The 18,680-nt window shown below is 41.5% G+C and overlaps 1 protein-coding gene across 4 annotated transcripts in view; it reads left to right on the top strand.

The window, feature by feature from the left end:
• Positions 1-18,117, top strand: part of CDK5RAP1 (CDK5RAP1 mitochondrial tRNA methylthiotransferase) — a gene marked incomplete at its 5' end in the record, with an annotated part of 35,576 nt that extends 17,459 nt beyond the window's left edge. For 3 of the 4 annotated variants that reach the window (XM_079719963.1, XM_079719962.1, XM_079719960.1), the window contains 4 exons: positions 3,944-4,074; positions 7,177-7,326; positions 13,015-13,155; positions 17,861-18,117. In XM_079719963.1, the coding sequence (XP_079576089.1) occupies positions 3,944-4,074; positions 7,177-7,326; positions 13,015-13,155; positions 17,861-17,941 (503 nt within the window). In that variant the 3' untranslated portion in view covers positions 17,942-18,117. The remainder of the gene's footprint in view (positions 1-3,943; positions 4,075-7,176; positions 7,327-13,014; positions 13,156-17,860) is intronic. The other variant, XM_079719961.1, reaches the window with a different exon arrangement.
• Positions 18,118-18,680: the final 563 nt, after the last annotated feature.

The following is an 18,680-nucleotide window of genomic DNA, read 5'->3' as shown; positions in this document are numbered from 1 at the left end:
CAACTATATGCCAATAAAATGGACAACCTAGAAGAAATGGATGAGTTCTTAGAAAGGTACAATCTTCCAAGTCTGAACCAGGAAGAAGTAAAATATGAACAGACCAATTGCAAGTACTGAAATTGAAACTGTGATTTAAAAACTTCCAACAAGGGACTTCCCTGGTGGCACAGTGGTTAAGAATCCGCATGCCAAAGCAGGGGATGGGGGTTTGAGCCCTGGTCCGGGAAGATCCCACATGCCCTGGAGCAACTAAGCCTGTGTGCCACATCTACTGAGCCTGTGCTCTAGAGCCCGCAGGCCACAACTGCTGAGCCCATGTGCCACAACTGCTGAAGCCCACATGCCTAGAGCCTGTGCTCCACAACAGGAGAGGGCACTGCAATGAGAAGCCCACACACTGCAACCAAGAGTATCCCCTGCTTGCCACAACTGGAGAAAGCCTGCACACAACAATGAAGACCCAACGCAGCAATAAATAGATAGATAGACAGACAGACAGACAAACCCACCCCCTAAACTTCCAACAAACAAAAATCCAGGACCAGCTGGCTTCACAGGCACATTCTGTCAAACATTTAGAGAAGAGTTAACACTTATCCTTCTTATCCTTCTGAAACTATTCCAAAAATTTCCAGAGGAAGGAACACTCCCAAACTCATTCTGTGAGGCCACCATCACCCTGATTCCAAAACCAAAGATACCACAAAAGGAAAATTACAGGCCAACATCATTGATGAACATAGACGCAAAAATCCTCAACAAAATACTAGCAAACTGAATCCAACAGTACATTGAAAGGATCATATACCATGATCAAGTGGGATTTATCCCAGGGATGTAAGGATTTTTTTTCAATATCCACAAATCAATCAGTGGGATATACCACATTAAGAAACTGAAGAGTAAAAACCATGTGATCATCTCAGTAGATGCAGAAAAAGCTTTTGACAAAATTCTACACCCATTTGTGATAAAAACTCCAGAAAGTGGGCATAGAGGGAACCTAACAACATAATAAAGGCTATATATGACAAACCCACAGCTAACATCATACTTAAGGGTGAAAAGCTGAAAGCATTTCCTCTGAGATCAGGAACAAGACACTTATTCAACACAGTTTTGGAAGTCCTAGCCATGGCAATCAGAGAAGAAAAAGAAATAAAAGCAATCCAGATTGGAAAAGAAGAAGTAAAACTGTCACTGTTTGCAGATGACATGATGCTATACATAGAAAATCCTAAAGATGCTACCAGAAAACTACTAGAGCTCATCAATGAATGTGGTAAAGTTGCTGGGTACAAAATTAATGTACAGAAATCTGTTGCATTTTTATACACTAAGAAAAGATCAGAAAGAGAAATTAAACAATCCCATTTACCATTGCATCAAAAAGAATAAAATACCTAGGAATAAACCTACCTAAGGGGCAAAAGACCTGTACTCTGAAAAGTACTATAAGTACTTTAAGTACTATAAGTATAAAGTACTTATATACTATAAGACACTATAAGATGAAAGTTAAGAAACTATAAGATCAAAGAAATTGGGGCTTCCCTGGTGGCGCAGTGGTTGAGAGTCCGCCTGCCGATGCAGGGGACACGGGTTCGTGCCCCGGTCCGGGAAGATCCCACATGCCGCGGAGCGGCTGGGCCCGTGAGCCATGGCCGCTGAGCCTGCGCGTCCGGAGCCTGTGCTCCGCAACAGGAGAGGCCACAACAGTGAGAGGCCCGCATACCACAAAAAAAAAAAAAAAGATCAAAGAAATTGAAGATGACACAAACAGATGGAAAGATATACCATGTTCTTGGATTGGAAGAATCAATATTGTCAAAATGATTATACTACCCAAGGCAATCTACAGATTCAGTGCAATCCCTATCAAATTACCAATGGCGTTTTTCACAGAACTAGAACAAGCAATTTTAAAATTTATAATTTAAATTTAAATTTATAATTTAATAATTTATAATTTAAAATTTAAAATTTGTATTGAAACATAAAAGATGCCGATTAGCCAAAGCAATCCTGAGAAAGAAAAACGGAGCTGGAGGAATCAAGCTCCCTGACTTCAGACTATGCTACAAACTTACAGTCATCAAAACAGTATGGTGCTGGCACAAAAACAGAAGTATAGATCATTGGAACAGGATAGAAAGCCCAGAAATAAACCCACACATCTATGGTCAGTCTGTGACAAAGGAGGTAAGAATATACAATGGAGAAAATACATTCTCTTCAATAAGTGGTGCTGGGGAAACTGGACAGCTACATGTAAAAGAATGAAATTAGAACATTCTCTAACACCATACACAAAAATAAACTCAAAATGGATTAAAGACCTAAATGTAAGACTGGATACTATAAAACTCTTAGAGGAAAACATAGGCAGGACACTCTTTGACATAAATGGCAGCAGTACTTTTTTTTGGCCATGCCACATGGCTTGAGAGGTCTTAGTTCCCCAACCAAGGATTGAAACCAGGCCATGGCAGCGAAAGCACCAAGTCCTAACCACTGGACCACCAGGGAATTCCTGCAGCAATATCTTTTTTGGATCCACTTCCTAAATTAATGGGGATAAAATCAAAAATAAACAAATGGGAGCTAATTCAACTTAAAAGCTTTTGTACAGCAAAGGAAACCGTAAACAAAAAGACAAGCCACGGAATGGGAGAAAATATTTGCAAACGAAGCGACCGACAAGGAATTAATCTCCAAGATAGGCAAACAGCTCATGCAGCTTAGTATCAAACAAACAGCCCAATCAAAAAAATGGGCAGAAGACTTAAATAGACATTTCTCCATAGAAGACATACAGATGGCCAAAGAGCACATGAAAAGCTGCTCAACATTGCTAATTATCAGAGAAATGCAAATCAAAACTACGATAAGGTATCACCTTACACCGGTCAGAATGGCCATCATCAAAAAATTTTCCAACAATAAATGCTGGAGAGAGTGTGGAGAAAAGGGAACCCTCCTACACTGTTGATGATAATGTAAATTGGTACAGCCACTATGGAGACAACCATATGGAGACAGCCGCTATGGAGACAACCTCCATATTGGTACAACCAGTATGGATGCTCCTTAAAAAACTATACATAGAGCTTCCATATGATCCAGCAATCTTACTCCTGGGCATATATCCCAAGAAAACCATAATTTGAAAAGATGCATGCACCCCAGTGTTCATTGCAGCATTATTTACAGTATCCAAGACATGGAAGCAACCTAAATGTCCATCGACAGGAATGGATAAAGAAGGTGTGGTACATATATGGAATGGAATATTACTCAGCCATAAAAAAGAACAAAATAATGCCATTTGCAGCAGTGTGGCTGGACCAAGAGTTTACCATACTAAGTTCAGTAAGTCAGACAAAGACAAATAACATATGATGCCAATTATAAGTGGAATTAATAAAATAGATAATCAACAAGGACCTACTGTATAGCACAGGGAACTCAACTCAATATTCTGTAATAACCTAAATATATGGGAAAAGAATCTGAAAAAGAATGGATATATGTATATGTAAAACTGAATCACTTTGCTGTACACCTGAAACTAACACAACATTGTAAATCAAATATACCCCAATATAAAATAAAAATTAAAAAAAAGTTAAAGCAGGACAAATTTGAAAATATGGACTCCTACTGTGTCCCTAAATCCAATATTTGAAGTGAAAAATACCTTTTCTAGCACTGAGGGGAATGTAGACTGAGAAGCCAGGCTCTGGCATGGGAACCTTGTTGATGAGCAGGCCTTTACCTCCTTGCTCTATAATAACTGTTCCGTTTCACTTGCACACGGGTTGGCTAGCTCCAGGGAAGGCCTTACAGTCTCTATTCTTCCCTCTGTAATCCACAGGTACCAAAGGCTTCTCTTAAAGGTAAGCAGCAGTGACATGCTGTCTTTTGTTGTGTGTCACAGGTGTGAGCCTCAGCAGCGATTTCATTGCTGGCTTTTGTGGTGAGACGGAGGAAGATCACCTCCAGACAGTGTCTTTGCTTCAGGAAGTTCAGTACAACATGGGCTTCCTCTTTGCCTATAGCATGAGACAGGTGAGCCCTGGGCTGGAGGAGGAGCTACTTCTATGCTGAGACTGACATCATTCCCGACCAGTTTCTGGTCGACTGTGGACAGCTGGGAAGAAAAGAAAGTGGCAGCGAGGCTGTCCTTGAGAAACCACAAGGATCTTATCATTCATTTCTTTATTTTTTCTAATAAACGTGTCTACCTTTTTATACAGTTCAGCAATTTGAGATGAAAAACAATTGTGCTAATCTTCATTAGAATATTTAAAATTATGTTTAGGTTGTTCAGAATTTGAAAGTGGAGGGAGGGGCACTATTCTCTTTAAAAGAAACTGAAAATCTTTTAATATGCAGAACTTCTTTTTTGGCCAACAGATGTGATTTGCTTTATAGAGGCTCCTTGTTGCCCTCCTAGCCATCCTCAGCCATTTTTAATTTCCATTTTTCTCGGCCAAGTGAACCCACTGATGTCTACTTTAGAGTTTCTCCTATAACACAGATTCCCAGGAAAGCAAAGCAGAAGGAGATGAGAAAGAAAAGGAAGAGTAATGCATATTTCCTGCAGAGAGGGGATAGTTCTGGTTGTCTGCCATTTTCTTGATAGTAGGGATGAATTTGCATGGGTCACTTCTCATCCCCGCAGTCACCTCAAGGGCAGCTTGCCGTGTGTTTGGGCTGGAGGCTGAGGGGTCTCTGTGGCCAGGGAAAAGCTATCTGATGAATGATTGAACCATCACTGTCACTCAGCTGTCATCAACCAAGCTAATTCACATCTTTTAAAGCCCACTACCTAGTATTCTGTAGACAGCGTAAGTGGGCCAATGTGTATATTGACGTCTCTTATAGAATTGTTTCAGGGATGAAGCATCAGAAGAGTTGTTGGGTTCCAATTCGCTTCATCTCTGTGGACATCACAAATATGCAAGAGAAATTTTTTTAAAATAAATTTATTTATTTATTTTTGGCTGTGTTGGGTCTTTGTTGCTGTGCGCGAGCTTTCTCTAGTTGTGAGCGGGGGCTGCTCTTCGTTGCGGTGAGCGGGCTTCTCATTGTGGTAGCTAACCTTGTTGCAGAGCATGGGCTCTAGGCACGCAGGCTTCAGTAGTTGTGGCATGTGGGCTCAGTAGTTGTGGCTCACGGGCTCTAGAGCTCAGGCTCAGTAGTTGTGGCACATGGGCTTAGTTGCTCCGCAGCATGTGGGATCTTCCCAGGCCAGGGCTTGAACCTGTGTCCCTTGGATTGGCAGGCAGATTCTTAATCACTGCACCACCAGGGAAGCCCAAGAGAAATTCTTTTTAATGCTAGAGTTGGGAAGTGAGTTTTCAGTGTGAGGTGGAAGCATATCCTATGGGCATTGAATATGAGTGTTTACTTTGGAGTCTAATTCCTAGATTAGGGTTAAGGTCCTAGAGGCTTAATCAAGTAGCATAGTGGATGAGAACAAGCACTCACATTGTGCCTTTCCCATTTAATAATGTGTGACCTTGGGAAAAGTTTTTGCTTTCTTCATCTGTGAAAAGGGATAACATTAATACCAACCTCATCAGGTTATTTTGAGGATTAAGATAATATATATAAAGCACTTAAAATAGTGTTTTATAATAGCTAAGTGCACAGTAGAGGTTGGTTGTTAATAATAAGACAGAATAGAGTAAACCCTGTAAGAGAATTCTGTTTTAGAATTCTCTACCCATTCTTCATTTCCCTCTGGATATGGTAGTTCTCTTAAAGGCAGATTGGTTTGAATGTCCAGACTTTGGTGTATAGACTTCCACTTTTGTCTGGCTCAGTGGTTCTCCAACTCCATTATGAACTTGTGTACCTAAAGATATATATAAACGTGTGTGTGTGTATATTTATATACATAAACATGAATGTACACTATGATTTTGGATGATTTAAAAGCTTTTCAAGGATACATTTTCTTTTTCTTTTTGACTGGGTAAAACCTGAGTGTGGTATAAAATTCAAAAGGTCAAAATAGTATGCAGTGCAAAGGAGTTGTTTATTCTTCCTGGGTTGCCTAGTTTTTCAGTTCCTTCCCTGAAGGCAACTGCTCTTAGCAACTTCTTCTTTAACCTTCCAGAGACATTTCATGTATTTATAAATATATTTATATGTATACTTTCTACATCAAAGTTATTATACATGTTGATCTGTGCCTTGCTTATTTCTGTTCAGAGTATATTTTGGAGAGCAATCATATCTGTATCAAATCTCATTCTTTGTCACAACTGTGTAATATTCCATTGTGTAGATAAACCATAATTTGTTTTACTGGTTACCTATTTTTTTAAATAAATTTAAAAGAATTATTTACTTATTTATTTGGCTGCACCAGGTCTTAGTTGTGGCACCTGGGATCTTTAGTTGTGGCATGTGGGATCTTTTAGTTGCAGCATGCGGACTTCTTAGGTGCACCATGCGGACTCTTAGTTGCGGCATGCATGTGGGATCTAGTTCCCCGACCAGGGATCGAACCTGGGCCCCCTGCATTGGGAGCGCAGAGTCTTACCCACTGCACCACCAGGGAAGCCCCTACTGGTTCCCTATTGATAAACATTTACTATGCTTTGTATCTTGTGTCTTTATAAACACTGCTGCTGAGTAACCTGGTATATGAATTATTTAGTGTCTGTGTTCTATAAATATATCAAGAACAATTTTTATTTATTTATTTTTTTTGCGGTACGCGGGCCCCTCACTACTGTGGTCTTTCCTGTCGCGGAGCACAGGCTCCGGACACGCAGGCTGAGTGGCCATGACTCACGCGCCCAGCTGCTCCGCGGCATATGGGATCTTCCCGGACCGGGGCACGAACCCGTGTCCCCTGCATCAGCAGGCGGACTCTCAACCACTGCGCCACCAGGGAAGCCCTCAAGAACAATTTTGAGTCTATGATTTTCATGTGCTAAATTTAGAATTTAACCCTTGCAAAAACGTGTCTCCACTGCATAGTTACCTTTTTCTCTTAGAAGGCCCAAGAGCTAGAGAACCCTTGTGGTGTGGCTTGAGTTCCTATACATGTGTCTGTAAATTGCAAATTGGATAAGCATGTCTGCCTCCGTGCTTGAAGAACGGATTCTACAAGTCCGTGGTGACCTCCATCTCTTTTTTTTTTTTTAATAGAAGACACGGGCATATCACAGGCTGAAGGATGATATCCCGGAGGAGGTAAAATTAAGACGTTTGGAGGAACTTATCACTGTCTTCCGAGAAGAAGCAACAAAAGCCAACAAGACCTTTGTGGGTTGTACCCAGCTGGTGCTGGTGGAGGGGGTGAGGCTATGTGTGTATGCATGTATATATATATATATATATATGTTTTGTTTTGTTTTTTAGAGCACAGTATATCTCCCTTTATTTAGATCTTTGATTTCTTTTAGCAGTTTTCTGCATATAGATCCTGTACATGTTTTCTTAGATTTACATCCATTTTTTTTTTTTAGCTATTGTAATTGCAACTATATTTTTATTTTGGGTGTCCATATGTTCACTGTTAGTATGTAGAAACAATTGGTTTTTGTATTTCTATCTTGTATCCTCTGATCTTGCTTAACTCAATAGTTCTAGGAGTTTTTTGGGTAGGTTGCTTGGGATTTTCTTTGCAAGTTATCATGTCTGTTTTTCTTTCTTCCTGTTGTTCCAGGGTTCCTTCTTTTTTGTTTACTTTTTGCTTAGAGAACTCCCTTTAGACACTCTGGCAGCACATTCTCTTTGTTTTCCTTCATCTTAGAGTGTTTTGATTTCTTCTTCATTCCTGAAGGATATTTTTGTATTTAGTGAAAGGATTAGTGAAAAGTATTTCTGCTCCACCTTTTTGGAAACACTATTATATGTGTATTTTTAGAAACAATTTTATTGTTTGTTTTCAGTCCTTTTAAAAATCACACTTTCTTAGAAATGTAGTGCGTTTTGGAAGTTTGGGGTTCTGTAGTCTTCTGTGGTCAAGCTTGGGAACCTAGTCATCATTTAGAGCACTAAACAGATGGGATAAGGGGTGAGTTAGGGAACCTAACCTTCTGTGAAGCTGCATGCTTCGGCTATTGAAGAGGAGAGGAAAGAGAGAGATAGGGCTCTTTCTGTGACTCCTCACAAGTCCAGGTTTGAGAAAGGAGAGTCCTGCTCCATGCCTTAGGATATGGCAGTGTCAAAATCAGCAATTGCTTGGTATTTGTGTTTGTTAGGACTCTCTGGTAGTGAGTAACAGTGGGAAACTTGTTCAAGCCATTCAGTCTGAGCCAAAAATAATTCTGTGTTGTATAAGACTTCAGGAGTGTTTTGTGGAGCCCAAAGGCAAGAATACTGCCAGGTGTCTGGAAGGGACTGTACCCAGTCTGGGAAGCCCTTGAGGCTCAGACTTTCTTCTCTCCTCCTCAGACCAGCTTTTCCTGATTCTTGATCTGTGTGGTAGAGTACAGCAGCCCTATAGTTCCTGTGTTTCATGGTGTAGTTCCAGTTTTTCACAGACCAAAGTTGTGTCTTTCAGCTCCAATTCAGATTTCCAGGAGAGGGAGTCCGATCACCTCAGCTTGGGTTAGGAATCTTCCTGTGGTCTGGTCTAGTAGCTGCTGATGGTTGGTGATGCTGAGCTGGTGAAATACCTCAAAAGTGTTTGCCTCGATAAATGCTTTGTTATTTAGGGTGTCACTGTGATTCTGGAGACCTGTACATGAACCTGTCTATTAGCAATCCACATTTTATCCAGTAGGAATTAGGTCTTATTGTATGCCCAGCTCTCCTCACACAGGGTCTGGTACAGAATAGTGTACCTGTCTTTTGATTGAATGAATAAGTACTCAAAGGTTACTAATTTTTGTCCAACACTTCATCAACTCCACAGAGAGCCCATGGTAATTAAATGAACCAAAACAAGGGTTTTTTTTTTTTTTTTAAATACATCCAGCATAAGCCAGTACTCACCTGGGGCTAGAGAATAAATGAATTTTTCAAGGTCAGCATTGGAGTCTTCACTTTTTCTTAGGAAGACTTTCTTTCCTCCAGTCATGGCCAGTTCATTTATTTATCTATTTATTTTGGCTGTGCTGGGCGGCATGTGGGATCTTAGTTCCCCAACCAGGGATCGAACCCGTGCCCCTTGCAGTGGAAGTGTGGAGTCTTGAGCACTGGACCACCAGGGATGTCCCATGGCCAGCTTAAAACACAGGCTTGCTGTATTCAGTGTCAGAGAAGATGATAACGTCTGTGTACTGAGCATTTACTATGTGCCAGAAACTGTACTTTACAGTCATCAGCACGTTGAGTCCCACCACAGTCCTTGGGGGTAGTGCTGTTATTACCTCACTTCCGTAGATGAAGAAAGGAGACTCAGAGAAGTAGGAATAACTTCCCCAAGGTCACACAGCTAGTGTGGCAGAGCCAGAATTTGACCCATATCTGTCTCATTCTGTAGCCTATAAGTACCCCCCCCACCTTTTCAAATTATGGAGAATCTAAAAAAAAAAAAAAATAGGTATAGAGAATATAGTGAATGCCCACGTACCCATTAACCAGCCTCAGCAATTTGTTAATACAGTGTTAATCATGGCTGATCTTGTTTCATCTCTACTGCCCCCACTGAGTTGTTTTGAAGCAAGTACAAGACATATATTATTTTGTCAGTAATTATTTCAGTATATGTCTCTAAAAGATGACTCTTTTCTAAAATAGACATAATGTGACTATCATATTTGAAATAATTGACAGTAGTTTCTTAATATTATCAAATATGTAGTTGATGTTCCAATTTCCCTCTTTGTCTTATAAATGTTCTTTTATAGTTGGTTTGTTCAAATCACAGAACATGAACACTCTCTCTTTTAAAAAATTTATTGTAAAACAATCGCAAACTTGTGGAAAAGTAGCAGTATAGTACAAAGAACTTTTTTCTTTGAAGCTTTTGAGAGTAAGTTGCCCTGATGCCCCCAATTCCCCAAATACTGCAGTGTGTATTTTGTGAAAACAGGAGCATTCTCCTATATAACTGTAGTACAACCATCAGAATCAGAAAATTAAGCTTGTTCGATTACTACCATCCAGTCCTTAGACCCCCACTTAAATTCTCCCCTTGTCTCAGAACTGTCATTTATAAGAAAAAGATTTAGTTTAGTATTACATGTTGTGTTAGTTGTCATTTTATCACTTTTTAGAAATTTGATGTGTCTTGGCATGGTTTTCTTTGTGTTTTGTTTGGGATATGTTGAGGCTACTTAGTTTGTGAGTTTATAATTTTCATCAGATTTGGAAAAATTTCATTTACTATTCTTCAGATATTTTTTCTGTACTCCTCCTTCCTGCCACCCGTCGCCTGCCCCCTGTATCTTCTCTCCTTCTCCAGTCACCTATATGTCCAACCACGTGATGCTGTGTCATAGGACACTGAGGCTGTTCAGTTTTTTTTCTCTTTTTTATATCTGTGCTTCATTTTAAATAGTTTCTATTTTTCTGTCTTCAGGTTCATTATTCTTTTCTTTGGCAGTGTCTCATTTGCTATTATGTATTGAATTAAAAATTTTAGATCATATATTTTTCATCTCTGTAAGTTACATTTGGTTTTTTAAAAATATCTTCTGCTTCTCTTCTGTGTTCTTGTTTTCTTTTGAAACTTAGTATTTGAGCGTAATTATAATAGCTGGCTTAATATCTTTGTGATAATTCCATCACTGCTATCATTTCTAGGTCTGTTTCTATTGACTGACTTTTTTTTTTTTTTTTTTTTTTTGTGGTACACAGGCCTCTCACTGTTGTGGCCTCTCCCGTTGCGGAGCACAGGCTCCAGACGCGCAGGCTCAGTGGCCATGGCTCACGGGCCTAGCTGCTCCGCGGCACGTGGGATCTTCCCGGACCGGGGCACGAACCCGTGTCCCCTGCATTGGCAGACGGACTCTCAACCACTGTGCCACCAGGGAAGCCCCTGTTGACTGACTTTTCTCTTGATTATGAGTCACATTTTTCTGCTTCTGGGCATATCTAGTGATTTTTGATTGGATGTTGCACATTATGTTGTCAGACATTATCTTTGAGTGTCTGGTTTTTGTGTTGGGCTTTGTTCTGATAAGCAGTTTTGTTACTTGTAGTTTGTAGTTTTGTTTGATCCTTTCAAGGTTTTTTTTTTTTTTTAATTGGAGTATAGTTGCTTTACAATGTTGTTAGTTTCTGTTGTTCAATGAAGTGAATCAGCTATATGTATACATATATCCTCTCCCTCTGGGACTTCTCTCCTACCACCCACCCCTATCCCACCCATCTAGGTCATCACAGAGCACTGAGCTGAGCTCCCTGTGCTATACAGCAGGCTCCCACTAGCTATCTATTTTACACATGGTAGTGTATATATCAATCCTAAAATCTCCCAGTTCATCTCACCCTCCCCTTCCCCCCTGTGTCCACATGTCCATTCTCTATGTCTGCCTCTCTGTTCCTGCCCTGCAGATAGGTTCATCTGTACCATTTTTCTAGATTCCACACGTCACACTGGTCAGAATGGCCATCAAGTCTTGTTTTTAATCTTTGCTAGAAAAGTTTTTTTATTCTAGGGATAATTTTGCCTTAGTACTACTTATGGCTCTTCTAGAGTCATTACTGCATGTCCCAAGGAATCAGTGAGGACTATTTGGTGGTAGGTCAGATGATTCCTAGCCCTTTGTGAGATCTGGGAGCTAACCAGCTGCCAGTTCCCAGGTTACTTTCTTTGTCTGACATCATGGATTTTTGCTCCACACAGGGATTTATTATTATTCAACAAAGACTCAGGGGGTCGCTGTGCACATTTCTACAGCTCTTTTTCTGCTTAGCTCCCTCCTCTCTCGAACTTGCTCCACAGTTTCCAGCTATTGCAGGCTCCCTGGACTTTGATCCAACTTTCCTCAATTCAGAGAGAGCCACCATGCTCTGCCTTGAGCTCTCCCTCCCTGCTTTGCATTCTCTGGTCTGGCACATGTCTTCTGGTAGAATGCAGGGGTGATTGAAGGGCTCACCCCATTTGTTTTCCTTCTCTTGGGAATCATAGTTTGGCAGATCTGTTGTCCAGTATCTGAAAATAGGTGTCTCATATATTTTGTCCAGTTTCCTGGTTATTTAAGGCCTGAGGATAAATTTGGTTTTTGTTACTTCATCATGATTGGAAGAGAAAGACTTGGGTATGTTCTGGAAATTAATGCCATCATACTGGTTTTAGTGTTCTCCTGGCCCAGTCTTTTGCATGTTGTGATGGAGACTCTGGCTTCCAGTCTGCCTGTTCACTGGGACAAGTAACCCAGGCCAGACAACCCCAGAACATTCCTGAGTGATTACTATGAGACTCTGTGAAGTGAGAGTCCTTTTGCCAAGTGTATCACCCCTGTGTCCTTGGCATCAGGCCTGTTGGAGGTCCATTCCCGCGAAAGGTAATTTTGTAATCAAAGATTTGTTGATTGAATCATATATTACGTTGTCAGAAAATTTTATTGAGCTTCTGTTGTGTGCTATTTACTGCCCTTGTTGGTGAAGCAGCAGTAAAGCACTTAGTCTTGTGATTCCTTGGTTAAGAAATGCTCTGTGGGGACTTCCCTGGTGGCACAGTGGTTAAGAATCTGCCTGCCAATGCAGGGGACATGGGTTTGAGCCCTGGTCTGGGAAGATCCCACATGCTGCAGAGCAGCTAAGCCCATGCACCACAACTACTGAGCCTGCACTCTAGAGCCCGCAAGCCACAACTACTGAAGCCCCGTGTGCCTAGAGCCCGTGCTCTGCAGCAAGAGAAGCCACCGCAATGAGAAGCCCACTGCAACGAAGAGTAGCCCCCACTTGCCGCAACTAGAGAAAGCCCATGCGTAGCAGCAAAGACCCAATGCAGCCAAAAATAAATAACTAAATAATTTAAAAAAAAAAAAAAAGAAATGCTCTATGGGTCAGACCCCTGGGGATCTGAAACAGACCAAGAACTGATGATTGTGACAGACTCATAACCTCTCCTCTGTTCTTTTGCAGCTCAGTAAACGCTCTGCCACTGACCTGTATGGCCGGAATGATGGAAACCTTAAGGTGATCTTTCCTGATGTAGAGATGGAGGATGTCACTAACTCTGGTCTCAGGGTCCAAGCCCAGCCTGGGGACTATGTGCTGGTGAAGGTAAGGTATCCTTTTGCACTGTTGACTTGCACTGTGAAGTGGGTATTGGATTGGATAATTTGGGGGAATGAAATTTTTTTCTGGAGAAATTCTTTAGTAAAATAAAAATCTCTTCTCAACCTGACCAATGGAAGGGCACTTTAATTGAATTTTAGACTGCTCCAAACTAGGCTTTCTGTTTTTCTTCTCTCCTGCCCTGAAAGGGTTCTTTCTGGGAATTTGGTGAGGTTGGAATACATAGTGGCAAGCAGTTTCCTGCTGCAGAGAGGCCAGGAAGTGTAAGTGATTTTAAGTGAGTTGATAGTTCTCTCTGTCAGAGATCAGCATGCCCTTCAAGGTCTCTGATGCTCCAGGCATCCCTAACTTACATGTGCTCCAGTTTCCTGCATCCCTTCCCTGGACTAACAGGTCTAGTTGAATGGCTGTGGGATTTTCCCTTTCTCCCTCTCCCCATTTCACTGAGGATATTCCTCCTTTCTTCCCTCCTTCATGAGTTTCTTCCTTCTTCTTTTGCTTCCTGCACTACCACAGGTCTGCTACTGCCATCTTCCTTTTTTTCCTCATGTCCACTTTGCCCCAGAGCCAGAGACTGGCAGGACACTTACTGATGAGGTGGGCAGGAGTAAGACCACTTTTCCAACACTGAGCTTTGAAGCATCTGCAAGAGAGGTGGCGAGAGCGTGACGCTTCTGCTGATGTTGTCCAGTGTTATGTCCTCCACCCTGTTCCTTAGTGCCTTACCCTCTCCTCTGCTTTCTGTCCTTGCTCTTCGTCACCTCCCTCTGGAGTCATGGGAGCCATGGTTCATGGTGTGCAGCTGAGGAAGGCTCATTCCCCTGGCATGTAACTTCTGTAGATTGGCCTGGAAATTTTACCAGCGCTCAGAACTTTTCTGGTCTGTCCATCTAACAGAAACAATGATTTTTCAGGTTGGGGACTTGATGATCCCATTCCTTTCTGGCCTTGTCCTGACTGGGGATTGTCTTACTTTCAGCATTACCTAGAGATTTCCTAAATGGAGTAATTCCTACTAGGCAACAACGTGATTGATCTGGAAACAGTCTCTCATAGGCTTTTCTACTTGTTCATTCTTTCTTTTTGACACTCTCTTGTCTTCTTCTTTGTCTTCTGAATGTTTGCTTCTTTGATTTTCAGTTGCTTTTTCATACCTCTTCCTATTCTCTTTCCACTACACATAAGGGTTATTTGCAAGATGAGTTTGGTGGTATGGGTTGTAATGGTAGTATGATATTCTTTTGTAAAATGGAAAAATTCCATTTGTCAAGAAAGACAGAAAGGTGATACTTGGGACTCTTTTTTTGTTCCAAAGTGACATAAACCCCACAAGTGAGATTTAGTGAAAGGATCAGAATGAAGGAGAAGATGTGGAACCAGGGGTCTGTTGGATCTTTCTGTCACTTTTCTCATCTTTCTCCACTTAGAGTCCCCGGGCTGTGCTAGAACCATTTCCTCATAAATTTCATTTTCTTGTCTCCCTTTCTTCTATGGTGCTTATTTGGCTAAACTCCAACTTTGGTGGAAGTGGTTATCTGCTTACTCTGCAGCTGCACCCTAGCAGCTGAACATTGTTGGGGAAGAGCACACAGTTAATCTCTGTTACATAGATTAGGTCAGATGATGGGGATTGAAAACTCAAAATACGGTGGCTTAAATAAGGTAGGAGTTCTCTTTGTCATAAAAATCTAGATATAGAAGGTCCAGGACTGGTGATTGTGATGGCTCCATGATCACCAAGGGTCTAGGCTCCTTCTTCTGTCTTTTGCTCTGCTGTGTGTGGCCTCCATTCTCAAGGTTACCTTATGATTCAAGATGGCTGTTCCAGCAGCCATGTCCTAGCTAGTAGGAAGCAGGAAGAAGAAAGGTGAAGGGCTTGGCCTCTTCCCTTTAGGACAGTTTGCAGGAGTTGCACATACTATTTCCACCATGGTAACACACCACGCCAGGCTGCAAAGAAGCTGAGAAGTGTGGTCTTCATTCTGAATGACGATGTGCCCAGTTAAAAATTGGGAGTTCTGAGGAGTTACTGAGGAAGAACAGGAGAACTGCTGGGGGACAAATAACAGTCTCTTCACATAAACCAACGGCACTCAGTTCACATTCATGCCATAAAACTCAAATGAATGGCGCTGAAATCCTAATCCTACTGTATTTCCCCAGTAAAGTAACTTTTCCACTCTCATTCTCCCTACATCTTCACTCACTTATCTAAATCCTAGTCTCAGCTGATGTCTTTGCCTCATATTTCATAGAGAAAATCGATACAATCAGGTGAAATCTCATTGTCGCATCATTATTTCCACCCGCTCACTCACATCTCCACCTGTCCACGCTGTCTGCTCATGTGGGACTGTGTAAGAAGTGTCTGCATCTTCTGTCACGCTGCTCCTTGTGCTTTTTGCTTCTATGCATTCACTTCCTCTCCAGATTTGCATTCGTCTCCTTTCTTTCTTGCATCCTAAACTTAATGTGCCCAAAATAGAATGAATTCTTCCCACTTTCCTGCAGTTTTCTTCTTTTCAAACCTCCTCCATCTCAGCAAGTGGCACCACTCAGTTGCTCAAACCAAAAATATAGGAATCATCCTAGATACTTACTTTCCTGTACTCCCCATCAGTAGTTCATCTGTTTCAGCTCTACCTGTGGAACGTATCTTGGACCTGACCGTTTCTTTCCTTCTCTAAGCCATCATCATTTCTTGGTTGGGAGATTAGAGCAGCCTCCTCACGGGTTTTCTGTTTCTATATTTTGAAAATGAATTATTTATTGAAGCATATCATAAATGTAGAAAATTGCTCACAAGTGTACTATTTGATGAATCATCACAAAGTGACCCTCCCCATGTGAATACCACCTGAATTAAGAAACAAAATATTTTCAGAACTCCCCAAACCCCTGTCATGTTCCTACCAGTTACTCTTTTCCCCTGCATCCTAACTTCTAATACCATAGTTCAGTTTTCCTTGTTTTTGATATAAAATTGAATCATACAGTGTGTGTATATATATATATATATATATATATATATATATATATATATTCTTAACATCTTTATTGGAGTATAATTGCTCTAATACAGTGTATATATATATATTTTTTTTGCGGTACTCGGGCCTCTCACTGTTGTGGCCTCTCCCGTTGCGGGGCACAGGCTCCGGACGCGCAGGCTCAGCGGCCATGGCTCATGGGCCCACCCGCTCTGCGGCATGTGGGATCTTCCTGGACTGGGGCACGAACCCGTGTCCCCTGCATCGGCAGGTGGACTCTCAACCACTGCGCCACCAGGGAAGCCCACAGTGTATATTTTTGATGCATGGATGTTGTGCAATTCATCCATGATTATATTTATCCATATTATATGAATATACCACAATTTATGTATTGGCCATTTTGGTTGTTTCCAGTTTGGAGCAATTATGAATAGAATTGCTACGACTATGCCCTGTGTTTTAGTGCAAGTATATATTCATTTCTATAGGGTATATGGTTTGGAATTGCTGTGTAACAGGGTGTGTATAATAGAAATAGCCAAAATGGTTGTACCAGTTTACACTCCCACCAACAGTACCTGAGAATTTCAGAGGCTTCATATTCCTGTTTCCATTCTTGCCCTCCTCTAGTCGTTCTGCCCCATAGCAGTCAGTGTGTCCTTTCTAAATCAGATCACTCACTCATCTGCTTCAGCCCCGCAGTGGTTTCTCATTGGAGCCAGCATAAAATGCAGGGTGTCCATGGCCTTTTGTGATCTTCCCCAGCTACCTTTCCAACCTCATGTCCCCTGTACTCTTTTTATTCTCTTTCCTCTAGTCTTGGTGACCTCCTTTTTGCCCCTCAGACCTAGTTCTAGTGTCAGGGACTGTGCACATGCTGTGTTGCTTAGGAGGCTCTTGATTTTTGCCTGGCTGCCTTCTTTTAAACCTTCAAGTTCTCTTAAATGTCACCTCCTTGAGAGGCCCACTGTAGTGCTGAAAGCAGCTTCCCTCTGCCTTGCTTTTTTCACTGTTTACATTAGCCCATTTTATCTTCATAGCACTTTTTAGTGCCTGAACTAATTTTCGTTTGTTTGTTCATATATTGTCTGTCTTCTCTTGAAAGCTCCTTTGAGGGTAGGAAAAACATCTGTTTTGTTCTTCTTGATATCTCTAGCACTTAGGACAATTCCTAGAACACAATAAGCACTAAATAAATATTTACTAATGGACTGACTCATTCTTATGGTCAGAAATGAGGCCCCTGGTAATTTTGGGGGTCACATGCTTTCAGCTCTCAATTAGAGAAAAAAGAGAGCCTTTCTCACCAAATATTGGCCATAAATATCTTAAGGAGGAATTTGACTGGTACACCCTGGATCACAGCTTACCTCTGGGATTAGGAGGGTCAGGGTCTGTGATAGGCAGCTCACACCTGAACCTTATGGTTGCCTCTGGGGAGAAGCCATCTCCCAAGAGAAAAGGGAGAAGTGGCTGTTTGGGAATGACCTATTTTGGACTTCTTAACTTATATGCATTAGCATTGTATCAAACGTCTCTTCCTCTAAGGATTGGGGGCACAGAGGAACCATGCAGTCTCTGCTGGCCTGTTATCTCCATTAGATTCCTTTTGGTGGCCTCTCCTCTGGACAATTCACATTAAGTCCCTGTAGTTCAGTCCTGGTTACCTTGCCTTCTTCTGACTGGTTTTCTTTCAGATCACCTCAGCCAGCTCTCAGACACTTAAAGGACATGTTCTCTGCAGGACCACTCTGAAGGACTCTGCAGCATATTGCTGACCTGAGTGGTTGGCCTCTCATTCCTTCCCAGCAGGAAGAGAGATATGACTGGTCACTAACAAAAGAGGTAACGAAGCTTTGGAGACAAGCTGTAAGTGGTGAAGCAACTTTCTATGAAATGGAAAATGCATTTCTTTGCTCCTTTGTGAACAGCTTTTACAGTCATTAAATTTACCTAAACTAACGTGGTCCCTTTTTGTCTACTTTTACTTCGTTTTTGCCTTGGTTAGTGTCTCTGAGATTTTCCCTATAGTTTCTGGATTAAGTGTTTCCCAACCCGATTTCTACTGTGGACACCAGAAAACCTCTCTGGTTTTCTCCCATGTACCCTAGGAATTAGAGACTGAAGGGGAGGCGAAGGTGGAGAGAACCATTTGCTTAGCAAAAACTGCTCTAGATCTTTCTGACATTTTGGTTTGATAACGTTGACTTAGCTGCCTGTCTCCTCACTTTATTCTCATATTTTACCTGAGAATTTCCCTCGTGGACCCCTTTTTTAGCCTGTCAGTTCATTCTTTACCTTCAGGTCTGACAGCACTTGGAGTTTAGAAAGCATCATTACCTAATAGTAGGCTCTGAGGAGTCATTTTTGGCCCATTCACTACCAAGATTATGTCATTCTGTGGGGATCATGAAAAAAAAATCCAAAAGATGGTAGTGCAGAATATTTGGAGTCAGAAGGACTTTTGTTGAATTCCCCACTCCATTGCTTCAGAGTTGTGTGAACTTGAGTAGTTAC

This window comes from Hyperoodon ampullatus (genome assembly GCF_949752795.1).
Source record: "Hyperoodon ampullatus genome assembly, chromosome: 14".
Lineage (NCBI taxonomy): Eukaryota > Metazoa > Chordata > Mammalia > Artiodactyla > Ziphiidae > Hyperoodon > Hyperoodon ampullatus.
Note: the sequence above shows the minus strand (reverse complement) of the source record. Positions and strands in the feature narration are given on the sequence as shown.